This window comes from Neofelis nebulosa, chromosome 9, assembly GCF_028018385.1.
Source record: "Neofelis nebulosa isolate mNeoNeb1 chromosome 9, mNeoNeb1.pri, whole genome shotgun sequence".
NCBI classification, from domain to species: Eukaryota; Metazoa; Chordata; class Mammalia; order Carnivora; family Felidae; genus Neofelis; species Neofelis nebulosa.
Window position 1 is genome coordinate 20,215,469 of NC_080790.1, and position 19,166 is coordinate 20,234,634.

The 19,166-nt window shown below is 53.9% G+C and overlaps 1 protein-coding gene across 5 annotated transcripts in view; it reads right to left on the reverse strand.

Moving 5' to 3' along the window:
* Window positions 1-19,166, reverse strand: part of DNMT3A (DNA methyltransferase 3 alpha) — a 100,683-nt gene that overhangs the window by 45,165 nt on the left and 36,352 nt on the right. For all 5 annotated transcript variants that reach the window (XM_058682713.1, XM_058682712.1, XM_058682716.1 and 2 more), the window contains exon 3: window positions 15,744-15,848. In XM_058682713.1, coding sequence (XP_058538696.1) covers window positions 15,744-15,848 — 105 coding nt within the window. The remainder of the gene's footprint in view (window positions 1-15,743; window positions 15,849-19,166) is intronic.

Sequence of the window (19,166 nt, forward strand, 5' to 3'; positions counted from 1 at the left end):
AGATCACTAACCCCTCTGGAAATTCTGGTGAGTGATGTCCTCTTTGTCCAGAAAACCGTGTTCACGTAAGCATCCGTACCAGCAGAGACACTCACGGTTTTGCTCTCAGTGTCAAGGGATTCGTGGGCCTGACTCCTTGAGGTCAAGGGGTTTGTGCGCTCCAGCTTCCGAAGCGGGAGAAGAATCCCGGTAGGTGTGCCAGGCTGGTTTCATTGCCCAGGCCACCCTGGCCACCACCCCCGCTCCCTGAGGTGACATAGGGCTTCCAAGCCGACGCTGCGGCCCGCTGTTAGAAACAAATGTTCTGGGGCGCCTGGCTGCCTCAGTCAGCAGAGCCTGCGACTCTTGATCTCAGGGTTGTGAGTTCAAGCTTTGCATTGGACCTAGAGCCTCATTAAAATAAATACATAAGGGGTGCCTGGGTGCCTCAGTCGGTTAAGCGTCCGACTTCGGCTCAGGTCATGATCTCACGGTCCGTGAGTTCGGGCCCTGAGTCGGGCTCTGTGCTGACAGCTGGGAGCCTGGAGCCTGTTTCCGATTCTGTGTCTCCCTCTCTCTCTGCCCCTCCCCCGTTCATGCTCTGTCTCTCTCTGTCTCAAAAATAAATAAACGTTAAAAAAAAATTAAAATAAATACATAAACGTGAGAATGCAAGCTGGTGCTGCCACTCTGGAAAACAGGATGGAGGTTCCTCAAAAAACTGAAAATAGAACTACCCTACGACCCAGCAATTGCACTACTAGGCATTTATCCACGGGATACAGGTGTGCTGTTTTGAAGGGACACATGCACCCCCATGTTTATAGCAGCACTATCCACAATAGCCACAGTATGGAAAGAGCCCAAATGTCCATTGATGGTGAATGGATAAAGAAGATGTGGTATATATATATATATACAATGGGGTATTGCTCGGCAATCAAAAAGAATGAAATCTTGCCATTTGCAACTATGTGGATGGAACTGGAGGGTATTACACTAAGTGAAATTAGTCAGAGAAAGACAAAAACCATAGGACTTCACTCATAGGAGGACTTTAAGAGACAAAACAGATGAACATAAGGGAAGGGAAACAAAAATAATATAAAAACAGGGAGAGGGACAAAACAGAAGAGACTCATAAATATGGAGAACAAACGGAGGGTTATGGGAGGGGTTGTGGGGGGTGATGGGCTAAATAGGTAAGGGGCACTAAGGAATCTACTCCTGAAATCATTGTTGCACTATATGCTAACTAATTTGGATGTAAATTTAAAAAAATAAAAAATAAAACAAAATAAAAAATAAATACATAAAAGAAAAGAAAAAAAAATCAAGGATTTTTTAAAAAACAAAAACACAAACAACAAACATCCCTTGCACTATCCCTACTGCAAATTAGGACCATTCCTCAGAAGATTCTAGTGCCACCAAATCAATTCTGTTAACCTTGGGCTGATCTGACTTTTTTTTTTTTTTTAATGTTTATTTATTTATTTTGAGACAGAGGGAGGGAGGAGGGAGGGGCAGAAAGAAAGGGAGAGAGAGAATCCCAAGCAAGCTCCTTGCCGTCAGCACTGTGGGCTGATCTGACTTCCGTCCAATGTCTCTGGCTTTTGTTCTGGCCTCCTAAGGCCCAGACCCAAATAGTGACCAGTTGCCCCCTGGAGCGGAAGAGTCAAAGGGGGAGCCTCTCAAATATACATTCTGCTGGGCCCCAAAGCCCGGCACAGTTCTTTCCCTCCGCTCTGGACCCCACGTGTTCTCCCAGCACCCAGGCCCCGGGAGAAACCGCCCCCCGAACCCCAACAGAAGCAGTTTGCAGCCTCTGCGGTAAGCCCTCCCCGGCGCGTGTTCTCATATTCCCCTCTGAAAGGAAATGTATCGCTCCATCCCAAGAGTCTAAGACCCGAGCCTGCTACAGTTCCAGGTAGTAAGAATCCCATCAAGGGTAATCGTGACTGTCCTTTGTAAGTGTCACTGCATGGTGGGCAAGACTCCTTGTCACCATTACCCCGTTAGAGCCACTCAACCTCCCTGAGGAGGCTCTCAGAGAATTCTGTGACTTGCTTAAGGCCACACACTTTGTAAGGACAGAGTGAGGGGAGGAGAGCCTGAGGAGCACTTTGTGCTTGGCCCCCGGGGGGCAAGTAGGCCCAGACATCTCAGAAGGAAGGGAGGTGTCCTCTTGGGCCAGAGAAAGCTAGCTTCCCCTGTGATCAGTGCTCTGCCATGCCCACGGGCACAAGGCCACCCTCGGCACCTGCCAGCCGCATCCGCGGAATGCCTATGAGAAGGGAGACCGGGCCGCTGGCCTGCCAGTTAGGCGATGCTCAGGAGGGGGCCTCGGGTGCCCCACCTAGAAGGTGAGATGCTTAGGCTAGTCCCCTGAGGTTTTTCCCATCTTTTTAAGTCTTTTTTTTTTTTCTTTCTGTTTCTAAAAGTCAGACACATATATTATAAAAATTCAAGCCACACAAAAATGAGTCTTCTTAAAAGGCTAAAGCTCCTTTCTCTTTTTCTTTTTCTTTTTATAATTTTTTTTAATGTTTATTTATTTTTGAGAGTGAGAGACAGAGTGTGAGAGGGGGAGGGGCAGAGAGAGAGGGACACACAGAATCTGAAGCGGGCTGTCAGCACAGAGCCTGACACAGACCCCGAACCCATGAACCTCGAGATCATGATCTGAGCCAAAGTCAGACGCTTAACCGACAGCCACCCAGGCGCCCCTAAATCTCATTTTTCAATTCCCTACTTCCAAAATCACAGGTAAACCCTGATCAACAGTTTGGTGAGTATATTTTCTAGACTTTTTTTTTTCTATGCATCTACAATCATGTGTGAGTTACATGTTTATACATATGTATTCGCACACACATCCAGATCCAGATTTTTTTTTCTAATAGGGTATCATACTACTCTGTGTTCTATAGCTTGCTTTTTCACATAACAAGCAGAGTGGGCATCTCTCCATACCCGTACATATGGATCCGTCTCCTATCTCACAGCTGCTCAACATTCTATTGAATGGAGTCTCCATAATTTATTCAAGCAGTTCCCTAATAGTGAGCCTTTGGGGGGATTTACTTTACCTACAGTGAACCCCGAGCACTTCACAGTTCTGTGCACCTGTGTATTTCTGTAGCTTGGAGTCCCACAAGTGGGCTGGCTGGTAGAGGGCCTGCCTAAGTGTGAGTAAATAGGCCAAATCCCCTCCAGAGAGTTGTACCACTCAAGTGCACCCTGACGGCCCGAGAGAGAGCGCTGGTCTCCCTCCCCAGCAATCTCCAAGGCCGCTTCTGCTCTAAGGGTCTGTATCCTCAACCCTGAGCCCGCTGCTGCCATCTGTTGAGGAACCTCCAGGGTGGCAAATAGGGACAAGGGTCTTGGGGACAAAAAAAATAAATCAATCAAAATAAAAACTAGAGTCTTCCCTGGACAAGGCTCCAGGCCAGGCCTACAGAGCAGCCTGAGGCAAAGGGACCGGCCGAATGGGGTAGCTTGGGGCAGGCCTGCTTCCAGGAAGGGAAGCTCCCATGGAAAGCTGCAAGTGTATGCAGCCCTCAAAGGCTGGGGGTGGGGTGGGGGCTGTAGCAAGAAAAAGAGGAGGCCTCTGGCAGGAACAAGAAGTCCTCCTGTTAACCTAGCCTTGGGCACAGAGGGCCTCCCAAGCCACAGCCAGGAGGCCAAACACAGGAACACAAGCGAGCAAGGAGGCCCCGTCTTTCTCCTTAGTCTCCATCTCTGAGTGTTGGGACCTACACACTCTGTCCAGGATTCAGACGGCCCTTCCCACCTCCCTGCTCAAGCCAACAGGGTTCCCTGGCCTAGCACGCCCCTCCCTGGTACAAATCCTCTCACCTCTAGACAGCCCAGGTAGAGTAGGGCATACCCGGACCCTCAGGGCGCTCCCAACGCCCAGCTGTGTCGGGCACCACAGAGCCGTGAACATGGCACTCCCAGGAAGATGGGGTGGGGGTCCCGCTGGCCAACTCAGGCTGGGAAATTCAGGTCAGAGCCAAGCTCTTACCGTGGCCGCGTCCTTTTCCCCTCTGGCCACTTGCTGCCCACAGACACCTCAAGTTGGGACAGGCTCCCAGCCCCCCAAAGCTGCTCGAGACAGCCCTGCTGTCACTAACTTCCTGCCTGGGAACCACATGGCCTGCTCTCACCCTGGGACTCACTTCCTGTTGATCGCCAGCTCCAGCAGAGAGAGCCAGGAGGACCTGTTCTAACACCCACGCTGCTCACACACCCCTCCCAAGCCCGCTCCGGGAGGACCCTAGTCTGCAGCAGACCCCACACCCTCTCCAGAGGTGGGCGAATCAGGCGAAGGGAAGCACTCTGCACAGCTCCAGCCCCAGGGTTAGTTCGGTGGGCTGAAATCCCCCCTGGATCCCACACAGTCCTCACCTCCTCTCTTCCCAACCGCGCCACCCTCCACTGCCCATTCTCTCTGGTTCTAGATAAGTCTGCGTTAGCCAAAGCTCTGGAATCGGGGGAGCTGCTGACTCCTGCCCAGGCCAGCCCCTGAGCCAACTCAAGACCCCCTCCACAACCCCCCAACGCTGGGATGCCTGGCTGGCTCTATTGGTAGAGCATGTGACTCTTGATCTCCAGGTTACAGGTTCAAGTCCCATATTGGATATAGAGATTACTTAAAAATAAAATCTTGAAAAAAAAAGAACCCTCCCCTCCCCAAGCCAGCAGTAGGTCCTCACTGGCTTCCTCTCTGGGGCCCAGGCAACTGAGCAGGTTGAATCCACCTATAAGAAACCTCTGAGAGGAAGGAAGGAGGTCCACAGGCAAATGAACTGAAGTGACTGTCCAAATCTCTTGGAGGGGCTGCGTACACCCTGAAAGGGACATCTCGGGTGAGGAGCACAGCCTGATCCACATCTGGAAGCCACCGGGCGAGCCAGAACTGCACCCTTCTGCCCCCACCTCCATACCTTCCTCCCAGCTCCTTCCTCTCCTGTCCCCTGTCACCCTTGGGCTTGTCCACTCCTGGAGGCAAGGAGTTTGCTTTATCCAGCTCGACTCAGCAGGAGCAGGGCACCTGCTGGGCACTCAGTATTCATAACCGATTCTTGCATGCCAAGCTTAGGTTACAACTCAGAACACCCTGCTCATCTGCTGAGAGGCAGTTTCAACTTAGTTGCAGGTCAGATGTTAACTTTAAAATTCGGTTTTTGTTTGCTTTTATTTCACAGTTGCCTTGAAAGGAGACACAGCGGCACACCCTGAGACACTTATTTTTTCCCATGGAGGTGAGGGGGAGGGGTAGCAGCAGAAGCCCCTGGTCCTTTCAGAAGCCACCATCAGCAGCTGAAGGTGACAATTTCAGCTTCCTCTGCTTCTCACCTGTGGGGCTGGGGGGAGGGGCGGCAGAGTTGGCAGAATGGGAATGGCGGCAGCTAGCGCCCAGTCACATCTCCCCCCTGGGGGCAGGGGGCAACAGTTATGGGTAAAGCCTGATCCCACTGCCCACGATGTACCTACTCTTGCCTGTATGCCCCATTATGGGTCTTCAAACCCTGCCCACCGCCTCCTGGGGTCCCTCAGAATTTGCTGACCTTTGCCTTCCTTCCAGGCAAGACCCCTCCACTCTGGGACAATGGTTCCTCCACTACCGCTACCCCCCTGCCTACCACCCCCGCCTCGGGCTCTCCTGTGAGCAGCTTATTTCAAGCTGGCAAATGCAGTGGTTCACAACCGGGGGCAGTTTTGCCCTCCAGAGGACATTTGGTAATGTGTCTGAGACACTTTTGATTGTCACACTGGGCTGGGGCTACTGCTGGCTTCTAGTGGGTAGGGGTCAAGGATGCTGCTGAACACCATACAAAAACAGGGCAGCGACCACAACAAAGAATTATTCGGCCCCAAATATCAACAGTGCTGCTGTTGAAAACCTCTGGGCTGAATGGGGGGCACTGAGCAGACTGCCTTTTTCTAAGAACCTTTTTTAAAACATCTTAAAAAAAGTGTATTGTGGCAAAATACACCTAACATAAAATTTTACCATTTTAACCATTTTCAACTGTACAATTTAGTAGCGTTAAAGCGCATTCATACTGAACAACCATCACCACCATCCGTCTTCAGAACTTTGTCATCATCCCAAATGGAAACTGCACCCACCACATACTAATTCCCCACTCCCTGTGCCCCCAGTCCCTGGTAACCACTATTCTACTTTGTGTCTCCTAAGGAACATTTTAAAGTCTGCCTGTCTCTTACACACACACACACACACACACACACACACACACACTCCCAGCCAGGCAGGTATTTGTGCTAGGCCCTGTCCCCAGGTCACAGTCAGCCCCTCCAGCCCCCCCACCCCAGCCTGGCAGTAAAGGTGTTGGGGGGGGGGGCGGGTAAAGTCCAGTCCAGAGGTCACCGAACCCCCAGCCCACTGCAGGCACGTTTGTTTACCGAGCCTTCCACACCCTAGCTCGTTACAGCACGCCTCTGCTACACTTCATTATTCACCATGTGTCTCCCTCATAGACTCAAGAGTTTTGCCTTACGTCTCTTTTCATTCCCCTCCCTTCCAACGACTCCACCTACAGCTCCCTAGCACTGAGCACGCGGCATAAATATGCACATGCAATTAATAAATGTAATTATCACAATCGTCCTGGTGGGTAGCGTTACCCTCACTTTTCCGAGGAAAAAGGCACCAAGGCCTCTGGTCACACACCTTCTAAGTGGTAAAGCTTCCAGAATGACCCAGGTACGAGAGAGGCATTTGAAAGCCAGCTCCCTCTTTGGGTTGAGTCTCTGGAAAAACCCAACCTCAAATCCCAAGGGTTCCAAGGAGGAAAAGGAGGCTTTGATGTGCCTAAGCAGGGCCAGGGAAAGGCTGCCGGCTGTTTCCTTGGCAGCAGCCACAGCAGGGAAAAGCCGGAGGCAAAGCAAGAAGCAACCTTCGGCAGTGAACCTGTCCAGGCCCCCGCCCCTGTCCGCCTCCTCCTCTGCTGGAAGTCTGGACCAGACCCCAGAACACCCGCCCCCCCCCCCCCAGATGAGGCCTCGTCTCCCAAGGTGGGGCAGTGTGCTAAGGTTCCAAATAAGGAAATGACTTTCGAGAGGCCCTTTATTATAATAATAATATTTACACACAAAAAATTAAAACCTGACAAATAAGAGATGAGGAAAACAATACAAAGGAGGCGAGGCCCAGACATCTGAGGGCACAGGAACCCATTCACTGAGGGTGCCAGGGCACAGGGACCAGCTGTCCAGGGCAGCCCCGTGTGCAGGCTCACCTGGGCCCAGGTGTGGAGGGGGCCGGCCCAGGGCCCGGCCTCTCTTACAGGAAGCCCCTGGAGGCCTGAGTCAGGTTCCCGGGCTGGTTCTGGGCCCCTAAATAGCTCTCCCTTGCAGCCCTGGAGGCCAGGGCTGCAGCTAAAAGGGGCCTTCTCTCCTGCACCCCAGCGCAGCGCTGGGGCGGGAAGCCCAGAGGCCGGCAGATGTGGGGCGGCCCCTCCCACCCCGTGTTACCGCCGTTGTGCCTTTAAGGCCCTTGGCAGCACTCAGCTCTGTGCCAGCCGGGAACCCTGGCATCCTGCCAGCCTTGGCCTCTTGATTGAAGACACACAGTCACACGCACAGACACACAAGGGGTGCGCCACCTTCCGGAGGCACAGCCCGGGAGATGCGCGGGGGAGGCGGCAGAGCCGTGTCCACAAAAACACACACACAATCCCCCTCTCCTTGTACCCGCGGGCCCGTCAGCCCCCCACCAAGCCCTGGATTCTCCCAGGCTGACTCCAGCTACAGGTTGACTTCAGCTTGCAGGGCGGCCTGTCCCACAGCACTGGCGCTGGGCCCCACACTCCCCCCTTCGCCTCTGCCCCAGGCCTTCCTGCAGCCCCTTCTCCTGGCGGCCCTCGATCTGATTGGCCGGACGTGGCCTTGAGGCAGGGAGAGCCAGAGAGGTCCACGCATTGCCAACTCCCAAAAGAGGTCCCCAAAGCCTCCCTGCTCTGCCTTCCTGAGGTGAATGGAGGCAGACTCTAAGCAGATCTCTCTACCGTGTGTGTGTGTGTGTGTGTGTGTGTGTGTGTGTGTGTGTGTGTGTGAAAGAGACACAGACAGACAGACACTGATTCTAGGAGACAAATTCAGGGCTCAGCAGAGCCTCAGAGGTCACACAGTTTGCGCCCCTGCTGGCCATGGCAAGTGCGTGCAAGAACGAACACGCCTGGTGGTGGCCAAGCCACTCGAGGTTCTGCCTCCAGCAGGGACACCTGTCCACCTGGAAGAGGGCCTGGCTGTGCTCTTTGAAGTCAACCTCAAAGGATTTCAGGATGAGCTGGAGGCTCCCGTTAAAAAGCCACCAGGTATAGAAGACCCACATATTTAGGTAAATCTCTTCTGAAGTTATTTCTATTTTCAACCCCTACCATCCAGGCCTGGGGTTTGGTAAGAAGGAAATCCACCATGGAAAATGGGGCTTTCTCTGTGCTTCCTGTACCTTTCTAAAGTTTCAAAGGGGTACCTCCCCACCCCACCCCACTGGGGTGCACCACAACCCCCCCCCCCCCGCCCCACCCCTCAACATGATTTCACAACTTCAATCGCATCCCCTCTAGCCTTTGTCTCTCCGGACTGGGGAGCCACAGTCTCGTCTGTCCTCACTTGGCAGCCCTGCCTTCCCCTTGATCAAGCTAGCTGCCCTGCTCTGGAACTTTTCCAGTTCGGTTATATCTTCCTCGAGGTGGTGGGACCAAAACGCACACAACTCCCTAGGTGATGATGATGAAAGAAAACCAGCGTCAACAACTCTGTCCGGGTGCATGTGCTGGCGAGCACCCACAGGAGCACAGGAGTGGTGCAGGTGCAGGGCGGGTTCCAGAGAGGCCCACGGGGTCCTAGGAAGCCCCCTGGAGGCCACCCCTGGAGGGAAGTAGGGCTTTCTCTGGAGGTGGCCCTGGAATGTGTGACTCTGGAGAAGGGACCAAGGCGGGATGAAAAGAAACAGGGAATTTTGGAAAAACAAAACAGAGATTCTGGGATTTCACTCAGATGCTCGCTGAGACCAGCTATCTAGAGTGACCTCTGCGAGGGCCCCTGCCAAATCTGCTCTCTTCCAGACGTCTCCATCTCTGACAACAACACTGATGCCATCCATGGGGCCTGCAGTATCTCCTCTCTCCCCTCCTTCTCCCCGGTCCGCAGCGGTCAGCAGTGTGGGCCCCGCCAATTCTGTCCCACGCTGCCTCCCCTGGCAGGCTCTGGGGGTGTTTTCTGGCACCGCCCCACCTCACCCTCCTATCTCCCTGCAGTCTCTCGTGCTCAACCCCCCATGCTCATGGATGCCAGAGCCGGCTGCCCAAAACATGACCCCCATTGCTTCACGCCCCCCACCCCCTCAAAAATCTCCTAGATAAACACACTTTTGAGAGGATAAAGTGTAAACCCCTCGGGCCGCCTGCCAACTACCTCTCCAACCGCTATCTAATGTGTTCATAAATGAAACCCTCAGCCACTCAGCCACACCAGTCAGCTCTCAGTGCCTCCTTCAGTGCGCCTTCCTCCCTCCATACCTTTGTTCAGGAAGGTCCTAGGTAGGAAAGTCTCCCACTTTTCCCTGGACTTGTAAACATTACCTCCCTTCCCAGGCCCAAGTCCAGCTCCTTCCCCCCCAGCATGTCTTTGGCACTTGAAGACCAGACTACCAGCCAGGCTCTCGGTCCTGGATGGCACTGGCAAGTGCCGCTTTGACCCATCAGGTGCAAGAATGGGCAGATGAATCTGCAGGGCATAGTTACGAGAGGTCTCTAACCTCCTAAGATGAGCGACAGAACTGTTCTCCCCACACTTCGGAAACCACGGACAGACGGGTGCTAGCACTGCATCGAGGCACCCTCACAGGCAGCGAAGCCCTCCGAGGGGCTGGCAGCCAGGACTGGGAGATACTTTCTGAAAGTTTTGTGCATAAAACCCAGGGGGCACCAAGTCACTGAATCAAGGTTCCAAAGATCGGTGAAGGAACCATTCTGACCTGGACACAAAGAGGGGATTTGAGCTCTGTCTGAACTTGGAGACGAATCAAAAGTTCGTATTAGGTTGGAAAATGAGCCAACACTGCAAACGCCCAAAAGCTGAGTTAAACTGTCCCCAGCTGGCTTGAGCTGCAGTGAAATGGCTCCCTAACTTCCCAGTTTACACCCCAAGTCTTCTGCTGCGAAGAGGGGAAGCTTTGCCCTCTTGAACTCATTTGGGCGTTGTGTCAGAGGCTCAGCCTCCAACGTGGAGTGAGTAATGTTGGCTTTGGGCTGGCCTGGCTGAGCTGGGCCCCTGCTCCCAGCCCCCTCCTCCTCCCCCTCCCCCTCCCTTTCTGGGTTATTCTTAGCAAGAGGTGACCTCAGAATGCTCCCACTGAGCAAAAAATAACCCTGGAGGAAGTCGGTGAGTATAAATCTTCAATGAATAAATACATATAGCTAGTACACAAGGTATGGAGCCCTAAAGGGCTGGTCACTCCCCAGGGTCTGGTGGGCAAGGGCAGAAACTGTCCCTCCTAGTCCCCCAGTTGTAACCAGCATGAACGACAAAGGTGCCTGCAGGGCTGCTGGGGCTTGTGACAAGGCAGGACCCGGCTTCAGACACCTCCACTTGTTATGTCCTCAGGAGTTGGTGAACAGGAAGATGCCTCTTCCTCCCACCCTGAGGCTCGCACCCACGCACAGGCTCACACTCTCCGGCCGGCAGAAATCAGCCCTGCACACTGCTCTCCCTCCTCCCCATCACGGGCACCGGCCAGCCCACAGGCCCTGAGCCCAGGTGCCAGCTCCCTTCCTAAGCCACGCCCAGCCCCGCATGGGCTTCCTGTTTCCTGTTGCCTGCTCGGCGCAAGCATCCTGGCTCTGAGGCCAGCGCTGCAGACCAGCCCCACTGCCCGGTTTTAATGGGCCCCCCTCTCGCTCTGAAGGCCGCTGCAGCCTTGCCCATTTACCCCCAGGCTCCCTGGTACTTGGGTTGGTCACCCTCCTCCTATTATATCTGACTTGCATTTCTCTGTATGCTTTTTAGACCAGGTCTCCACTTCTTTCAAACAGCCCTGCATTCACATTTTAACTTCAGGCGGCTTTGGGAACACCCAGGCTTCCAGAGCATGTGGCTGGCGTGGTAAGGAGGATTGAGTGCTGTGGGCTTTGCAGGAGGGAGGTGTGGAGTCCAAGTCCCAAACATCCTCTCTGAACCTCAGTCTCCTCATCTGAACGTGGGCATCGTAATGACAGAGGCCCCACCTATCTCACACAGGTAAGTAAGTCACCCTTGCACAAGGCCTTTCCTTGTAGGCAATAAAGTGCTACACGACCCTAACTATGCCTTTGCTCCTGGTCTGCGTCCTCAGTGAGGTGGGTAGACAGTGCAGTGTGGCTCAGCTCAGTGCGATGTGGGGTGGCAGTCAACGTTAAGTCTAGTGGAAGGCACGAGCTCTCTCCGTGTGCTCTTCCAACTACGCAGGGTGGAAAGGCCAGGTTTTTGGTTTTGTTTTCTCAGTTCTCAATCCAGCAAGAAATAGTACTTTTGTAAAATACAAACTCATGCGTGTGGCTGTAGTGACAGTATCGAATCGGCAAAAATTCAAAATACTTATTTTCAAGTTCCCTAAAGACGTATAATAGTTTGAAGACCAGTGCCATCCAAGCACATGATCAGTGGGCTTATTATCTTTTTTTTTAATATCTTTTTTTTTTAACGTTTATTTATTTTTGAGACAGAGAAAGACAGAGCATGAACGGGGGAGGGTCAGAGAGAGGGAGACACAGAATCTGAAACAGGCTCCAGGCTCTGAGCAGTCAGCACAGAGCCTGATGCGGGGCTCGAACCCACGGACTGCGAGATCATGACCTGAGCCGAAGTTGGACCCTTAACTGACTGCGCCACCCAGGTGCCCCTTTTTTAATATTTTTTTAAATGTTTTTTTTTTTTTGAGAGGGAGAGAGAGAGCAGGGGACGGACAGGGGTGGGGGGACAGAAGATCGGAAACAGGCTCTGCACTGACAGCAGAGAGCCCGATGTGGGGCTCAAAATTTCCAACCGTGAGATCATAACCTGAGCCGAGGTCGGATGCTTAACCAGCTGAACCACCCAGGCGCCCCAGTGGGCTTAATATCTTGTCTTTTATTCCTTTGTGTTCGTTGGGATTAATTTTACAAACAGCTCAGAAGAGAGGGTCATGATGGCCAAAGCGGGCTTCCCTTGCAGGACAGGCTTTGATGGGCTATGACAGTGGGGCCAGGAGAGAGAAGGGAAGGCTGTGGACCAAGCCCCCAAGGTAGTGAGAGAAATGGGGCCGGTGTGCTCAGGGAGCAGCTGGCGGACAGGGTTTCTATGACAAAAGCAGTGGACGCTGAGCACCAGAGCAGGTTCAGGAGAGGGGCCAGATGGGGCATTCCAGACCTTGTCCCATAAGAAATGAAGATTCTTGAACACAAAAGTACCGTGGACAGTATTTAGTGTAACTGCACGGGGCCCCCTCTCTCTAACACACTAGGTTGAAAGGTATGTCTTCTTTATCCGTGTGGCCTCCTCACCCTGGTAGGTGCTCAGTGGGTGTGAAGTATCTGTCACTGGGGGGTTACAAAGCATATTGGGGGCAGTTGGGGTCTGGTCTGGGTGAGGGTGCAGCCAGGAGGCTGATGCCAGAGCAGGAATGAGTGGAAGAGATCCAGGCCTTGTGGACAACACGGGAAGGCAGACGATGATTTCTTAGCCTTGGGGCCAGGCGAGAGCAGGGACAGTAGTGGCTGTACCTCACCCCTCCCTGTTCAGCACGGGACATGCACAAATTAAGACCCCGGCTGCAGCTGGCTCTCACGCTCAGCTTCCCCGCACTTCCCCCTCCGTGCCACCTGTCGGGATCTGAGCCAGGCTCCCTCCTGTTTCCAGGCTTAGCTGGATGACACAGGCTCGGCTGCTTCAAAGCTCTCTGGTCAGTCTGTCCCCAGGGCTGCCGCTGTACCGGGTCCCCATGAAGCCCTCCGGCTCTGCTCCTCTGCTGGGAGGCGAGGAGGCCAGGGCAAGCACTTGCTCCGTCCTGGGAGCCGACCTCTAGTGGCTACACAAACTTCCCCGATTTCCCCCCCACAGGCTCCCTCCGGGGGCCAGGCGCCTGCTGCCTGGGAAGGCCTGTGAGCTTTTATTCCGGGGTCAGTTCTTCTCTGTTGCCCCAGAGTACAAGGGGTCCCTTTCACAACAGCTGCCTCAGCCCTCTGTCCCCCTGTCAGCATTGCCGTCCCCATGGTCTCTCTCCCATCCTGGGGCCTCTCTTGAGAGTCCGGGGGCTGCAGATGTCCACTAGGGCATGGGCTGGGCCACATGCAGACTGTGACCTGCACAGTATTGCACCGCCTCTCACCAGGGCTGCCGAGAGGCCAATGCTTGGCTCCCACCCGAAAGATCTGGTAGACCCCGGCCCCACGGACCCCCGCACAGGAGCAGGTTTATTCCACTGTCTGCCCTGCCCTTTTGGATCCACTTGGCTGTTTGCAAAGCATCCCTGGAGGTGGACAGGACAAGTGTTCCTGGCGGTTAAGTTTTCCCGATGGAGCAGCAGAAGTTCAGAGAAGTTCAGTAACTTGCTCAAGGTCACACAGCTGGTAAGCAGTAAATCTGTTTCTTCTATCAAACTGAGGTTGCTGTAGCCTCCTAAAGAGGAAAGGTTTGGCCGGGCAAGGGAAGACCGACCTTTGCTAAGCCCTGGCTCTCCAGTGCTTGCACCAATTTAACTCCCACAGGCATCTAGGAGGAGTGAATCCTTATCATCAATATTTTTCCAAGGGGGAAGCCGAGGTTCAGGCGGTGACTTCTTCAAGGTCACACGGGTGGTCAGTGGTGGAGCCAGGATTTAAACCCGGGTCTGTTATAGTCTAAAGACAGTGCCTTTCCTTCCACACTAGCCCCTGTTCCAGGCAGGGGTGGGGAGGGCATACGACCCACTGACCCTTCACCCACTTGGCCCTGCCCCTCCTCCCTCGCATTCGTCCACCTCTGGACACATTTCCACAAACCTGCCCCTGACTGCCTTGCACTTTCTCTCCCGGGGCCTCCCCTCCCCTCTCAGTGATATGCCCTCCCTCTGGTCCCGGGGACTCACAAGGATGAGCAAAGGGTTGCCAGGTCTTTATTTGCTATAGGTGGTAATTCTTGTCCCAGGTGTGCCTGAATGGGGGGTGGGGGCCGAGTTCTCGGCCACAGATCGTGGCCACATGTGCAGGTGAGGAATAACTGGTGGGCTCTAACTCAGCCTGGCTCCCCGCCCCCTCCCTCCAGCCTGCACTGGGGCCCTCTACCTTCTCCCAGATGCCCATGGGGAAGGAGAGTGGAGGGGCACCCTGGGAATCTGGGAGTACAGCCTGGAGTCTGCTGCAAGCTGGAAATTCCTTTGAAGTCCCCTGTTTTATCTTTCAACTTCATGTGAATTTTTCATCACAGGCCATAAAATATCCATGTTTGCTTTAATATTAAAATACTTAAAATTACTTACCAATTAAACGACTTAACTTCTGCCCCCCCCCCCCCTTCAAACAGAATTGGCAGTGTACGCTTTGGTACCCACAGGTGCCCAAACCTCCTGGCTCTAAGAACCTCCCCTCCCCTCCCCCTGGTGGAGGCCTCCCTCCCTCTGCTGTCCTTTTCACCATGGCCACCATTCACCCCGACTCTCTCTCCCAAGGGAGAAAACCCTGCCCTGCTGAGAACATTTCCTTGATGGGCTGAGTTACAAATCTGAGCTCCCAGCCCTCCCTTGCCTACTTGCTCTGACTCTCCCATTCTCAGCTGGAAGGAACTGAAAGAAAGGAACCAGCTGTCTTTGGTGCTGGCAAATAATTATTGTTCTGCCTCTGAGTCTAAGGCATAGGCAGGCCAGCTCTTAGAGCCCCCAGGGCATGCCCTCTGGAGCATTCTTCATCCTGGGCAACCCCGGGACTCTCCCTAGACTCAGAGGTTATGGCCCCCAGAAGCCTGGGCTTGGGACTGGCCCTGTAGCCCACACTTAAACAGCGTCAGGTTCTCCTTCTTCTTTTTTTAATGTTTATTTTATTTTTGAGAGACAGAGAGAGAGAGAGAGCACGAGCAGGGGAGGGGCAGAGAGAGAGGGAGACACAGAATCTGAGGCAGGCTCCAGGCTCTGAGCTGTCAGCACAGAGCCCGATGTGGGACTCGAACCCACAAACCGCGAGATCATGACCTGAGCCGAAGTCGGACGCTTAACAACTGAGCCACCCAGGAGCCCCTCTACTTATTTCTTCTGAAGGGACCCATCAACCTGCAGCTCTCCTACTCACTTGGATCAGACGTCCAGACCTGGGTTCCCTTCCTCCGGGTCCTCAGGTGGGGCTGAAGCCCAGGGTGGGGGGTGGATGGGGAGGGGCCTGTGCAGGCTGGCCAGGGAACAGCAAGTCCTGCTGTCAAAGCCACAGGCCTGGCCTGGGGAACGTTTCAGGCTCTCTTACTGCCACTGCCCTTCCAGAAAAGTCCCAGCTCCGCCACGACTCGCAGCGCAAATCCTCTGGTCTCTAGGGGTTTCCAGTTCAGTGTAGAAAACAGGAAAGCGTGAGGGTGGCGGTAGGGTTCAAAGGACAGGGAATGTCAGCGAGCTCTGCACCCGCAGGCGTGCACCGCATTGCCGAGTCTTAACGCCCCCTGGTCCCCGCAGGACACACGTCACTGCTGTTTAGTGCGCGCGTGCGCGTGCGCGTGTGCGCGCGCTGAGGGGGAGGGGATGCCATGACACTCACCAGGGGGTGCTTGCGCTTCCGCCCAGGCCGCCCCACCTTCCGTGCGGTTGTGCTGGGCTCCTGCCGCTCCTCCTTGCCACGAGCCTCCTCCGGCTCCTCTCCCTCCTGCGGGTACAGACACAGCCTGTGAAGCCAGGACTGGATCCAAGAGGCCTCCTCCCCTGTCCCACCCACCCCCGTGACAGCCACATTCCCGGGGTCGTGCCAGGCTGTTAGTCCCCGGTGGGGACGATCTTCATCCATTTCTTGCCTGGCAAAGCTCAAGCTGCCCCTCAGAGTCCCATTTAAGCAAAACCTTGGGGAAGACTTGAGGGCAGACGCTGTTGCCCCAAGCGCTGTGCCGCTCTCCTTCCTGGCGGTCACGTTTTTCTCAAGCACAGGGTCACAACACGTGCTCTGACAAAAAGTGTATTTCTGGATAGGAATTTATTTATATGAAACCAACCTTACACAAGTACAAAAGTTAAATCAGCTATGTATTTCATGAATCACCTGTCCTGTAAAGCATAAAGTCACATGACACGAAATTGTAAATCTGGCGACTGGAAATCTGGGCAGCACTTGGCATGGGGACTGTGGCAAACAATGGAGGACTTTCACAGTCACTGTGATGTATCTGCCCTGAAGCATTTGCCATGAATGCCTGTCACCCCACAGGAGCATCTCAGGGACACCATCTTGGTTCATCTCGATGCCCTGCGTTCATGGAGCTCTGGACCAGAAGTTTGGTCTTGTGAGCCACCTCCCCCAGCACCTGACAGAGCCGGGCCCTGCACTGTCGTCTCATGGAGCACAGAGACGCAAACCTAGAAAGTCCTCCTGCCTCACTGCTCCAGCCTGGCCACAAACCACCCACGGGTTTCTTCTGACTCAGCCGGCTCCAGCATGACTAATCACAAACAGAAACAATGATGGGGAAGGAGAAAGGGACCCTGACCCCGCAGAGGGATCTCAGGCAGCTCTTCAAACCTTCCATGATGTCAGGAGCCAAAGATGGCTTCCCAGTCCACCCTGGGGAGGGTGCCAACCCAGAGCCGCGCTGGTGCCACAGAAGAGAAAGGGAAGGCGCACAGGTTCCCTGTGGATTTAATCAAGATGTCCCTCAACATCCCACTCAACTTTCATTTTCTGTGATTTCAAAATAGCTTGTGGTTTGCCTGTCTGTGGGCGGGAGGGGAGGGTCCAGGGTGGAAAGAGAGAGTTTGCATCAGGACCAGAGACCCTTGACAGGCTCTTTTTAGGAAGACACGGCAGAGAAGCTGTGAGAGCAGAAAGGCCACAGAGGTGGACCGTCAGATGGTGGGGAGGGTTCCACGAGGGCTCTGGGAGGCCTGAGTGCGGGGGCCAGGGCACGTGCCCCCATGGGAGGCCAGCCCTCCGGCTCTGAGCTGTCCTTGGTGAGACCTCGCAGATACCCCGTATAAGAAATGATCACTTGGATCACAGAGGAAATCTTACCCATGCAGCTTAGTCTCTGTGAAGGTTTCAGTCGAAGCTACAGAATGGCAGTGAATTTCAGGCGGAGACAGTGCTTTTGTTCTGACTCCACCACTGCTAACTGGGCAACATCTTAATCATTCTGACCAGGTAACCCGGCGTTTACAAAGCACAGCCAACGTGAAGTCATGCAAAGGCGCAGGACTTAGAGCAAACCAAAATGGGGCTGAGCCCGGCTTATCCATTAGCTATAGTACCATCTTCTCTGAGCCTCACTTTGCTCATCCATAAAAGGGGAATCTGAAGGTGTCCATTCTGCCTGCTTCTCAAGTTTTTCAGAGGACCGAACCAATGTTTTGTCCCCTTGTCTGTTTTGTCCGCTGCTGAGTTCCCAGAGCCTAGAACAGACCCGGCGCTCAGTGAGTGTTCCGCATGCCCCCCACAGGAGGGGCTTACATAATCCCTGGCAGCAGGAGGCCTACTCAGCCCCTGCATTTGCCTGGAAAGCACTGGGCCAGACCTAGCCAAGCCTCTGACCACTCCTCACGGCCAGGCCCATGGGACTGGAATGCACAAGGCAACAGGCAAGAACGAGGCACCGATGTGGATCAGGGTCAGGCTGGGTGGCCACGGGGTCTGGAAAGACTCCTACCGCCCAGAAATTCTGGGCTACGAATGATTTCTTTAACAAACTGCATTTCTTACAGAGGGATTCATTTGGTTTTCTAACTTTTACTCTGAACTAACCTGAGAAGTGAAAGTCATTCAGAGCCCCTGAACGGCACTAAGGAACCACAATCACCACACTGCGATGACCTAAAAACAATGACACTTGACATTTCAGGACCCGTGAGGCCGGTGCAGCCCGTGCAGAAGCCTTCAGGGGCCCCTGAGAGGCAACTGCTGTGCTACCCGAAGACTGCTGTAAGTTGGCCCCTTAGTGACACTGGCTATGCCTGACGCAAAGGAGATGTTCCACGTATCTTCCCCCCATTTGAATTCAGCTCAGTGCAATACACCCCCGGAGGAAGGGGTGGGATGCCTGAAATGCCATGCCACCTGACCAGGTCCTGACATGTTGAAAGTGTGGACATCACCAGGGCAGGCTGCCACATGCTGAGCCCGTACCTTGGCCCAGGTGCAGGGCAAAGTGCGATACGCCCGGTCCGGCATTCAGGCCTCACCCCTGGGTTGTGCATGAAGAAACCCAATCTCCCCAAGAGCCCGGGTCGGGACTGGAACTCAGGTCCGGGTAACAACTGGCCCATGCCCTTTCCATCAGACCCTTAAGTACGGCTTTGTAAAAAGCATGTTATTTGGGGCCAACACATCATTCTTCCGTGACGTAGTGATGTCACAGGGCAAGGAGAAGGGCAGTAAGGCCTCCGGCTCGGGACCTGCCTGAGTCCACACACACAGTCAGGGGGATGACACACAGAGAAGGAGAACAGATGGCTCAGGGCTGTGCCCCTCAAGGAGGCGTATCAAGAGGTCCATTCTCGCATCTGTCACGGAGCTGGCTTCATTCAATATCTTTGCTGATGGGTTGAGCAAAGGAATGTAAAATATGCTTATCAAATCTGTAAGCAGCCCTGATTAGGCAGCATCACTAATACTCTGAAAGGGAAGAATCTGATCCCCAGTGACTTGGAGCAGCTGGAAAACAGTAACAAATTTAGCAGGAACAGACATGAGCCCAGGTTGGTTTCCTCATCTGTCAACTCAACTAAGGGGACTGAATTAGTCAATTCCTACAGTGGGGGTTGGCAGGAAGGGGACAGAAATTCTAGTTGGGTGGGATTTGGAGAGGGCAGGGATGAGCTGGCCTTCCCGTCCTGCTCTTGAGTCACTAGTAACTTCAAGCCATCTAACCTGAGTCTCTCTTTGCTCACCTATGAAACGAGGCTGATAATATCTACCTTACAGCGATGCCGTGACAACTGAATGAGGTAATATATCAAGACCTGACACATGAGAGTCACTGAA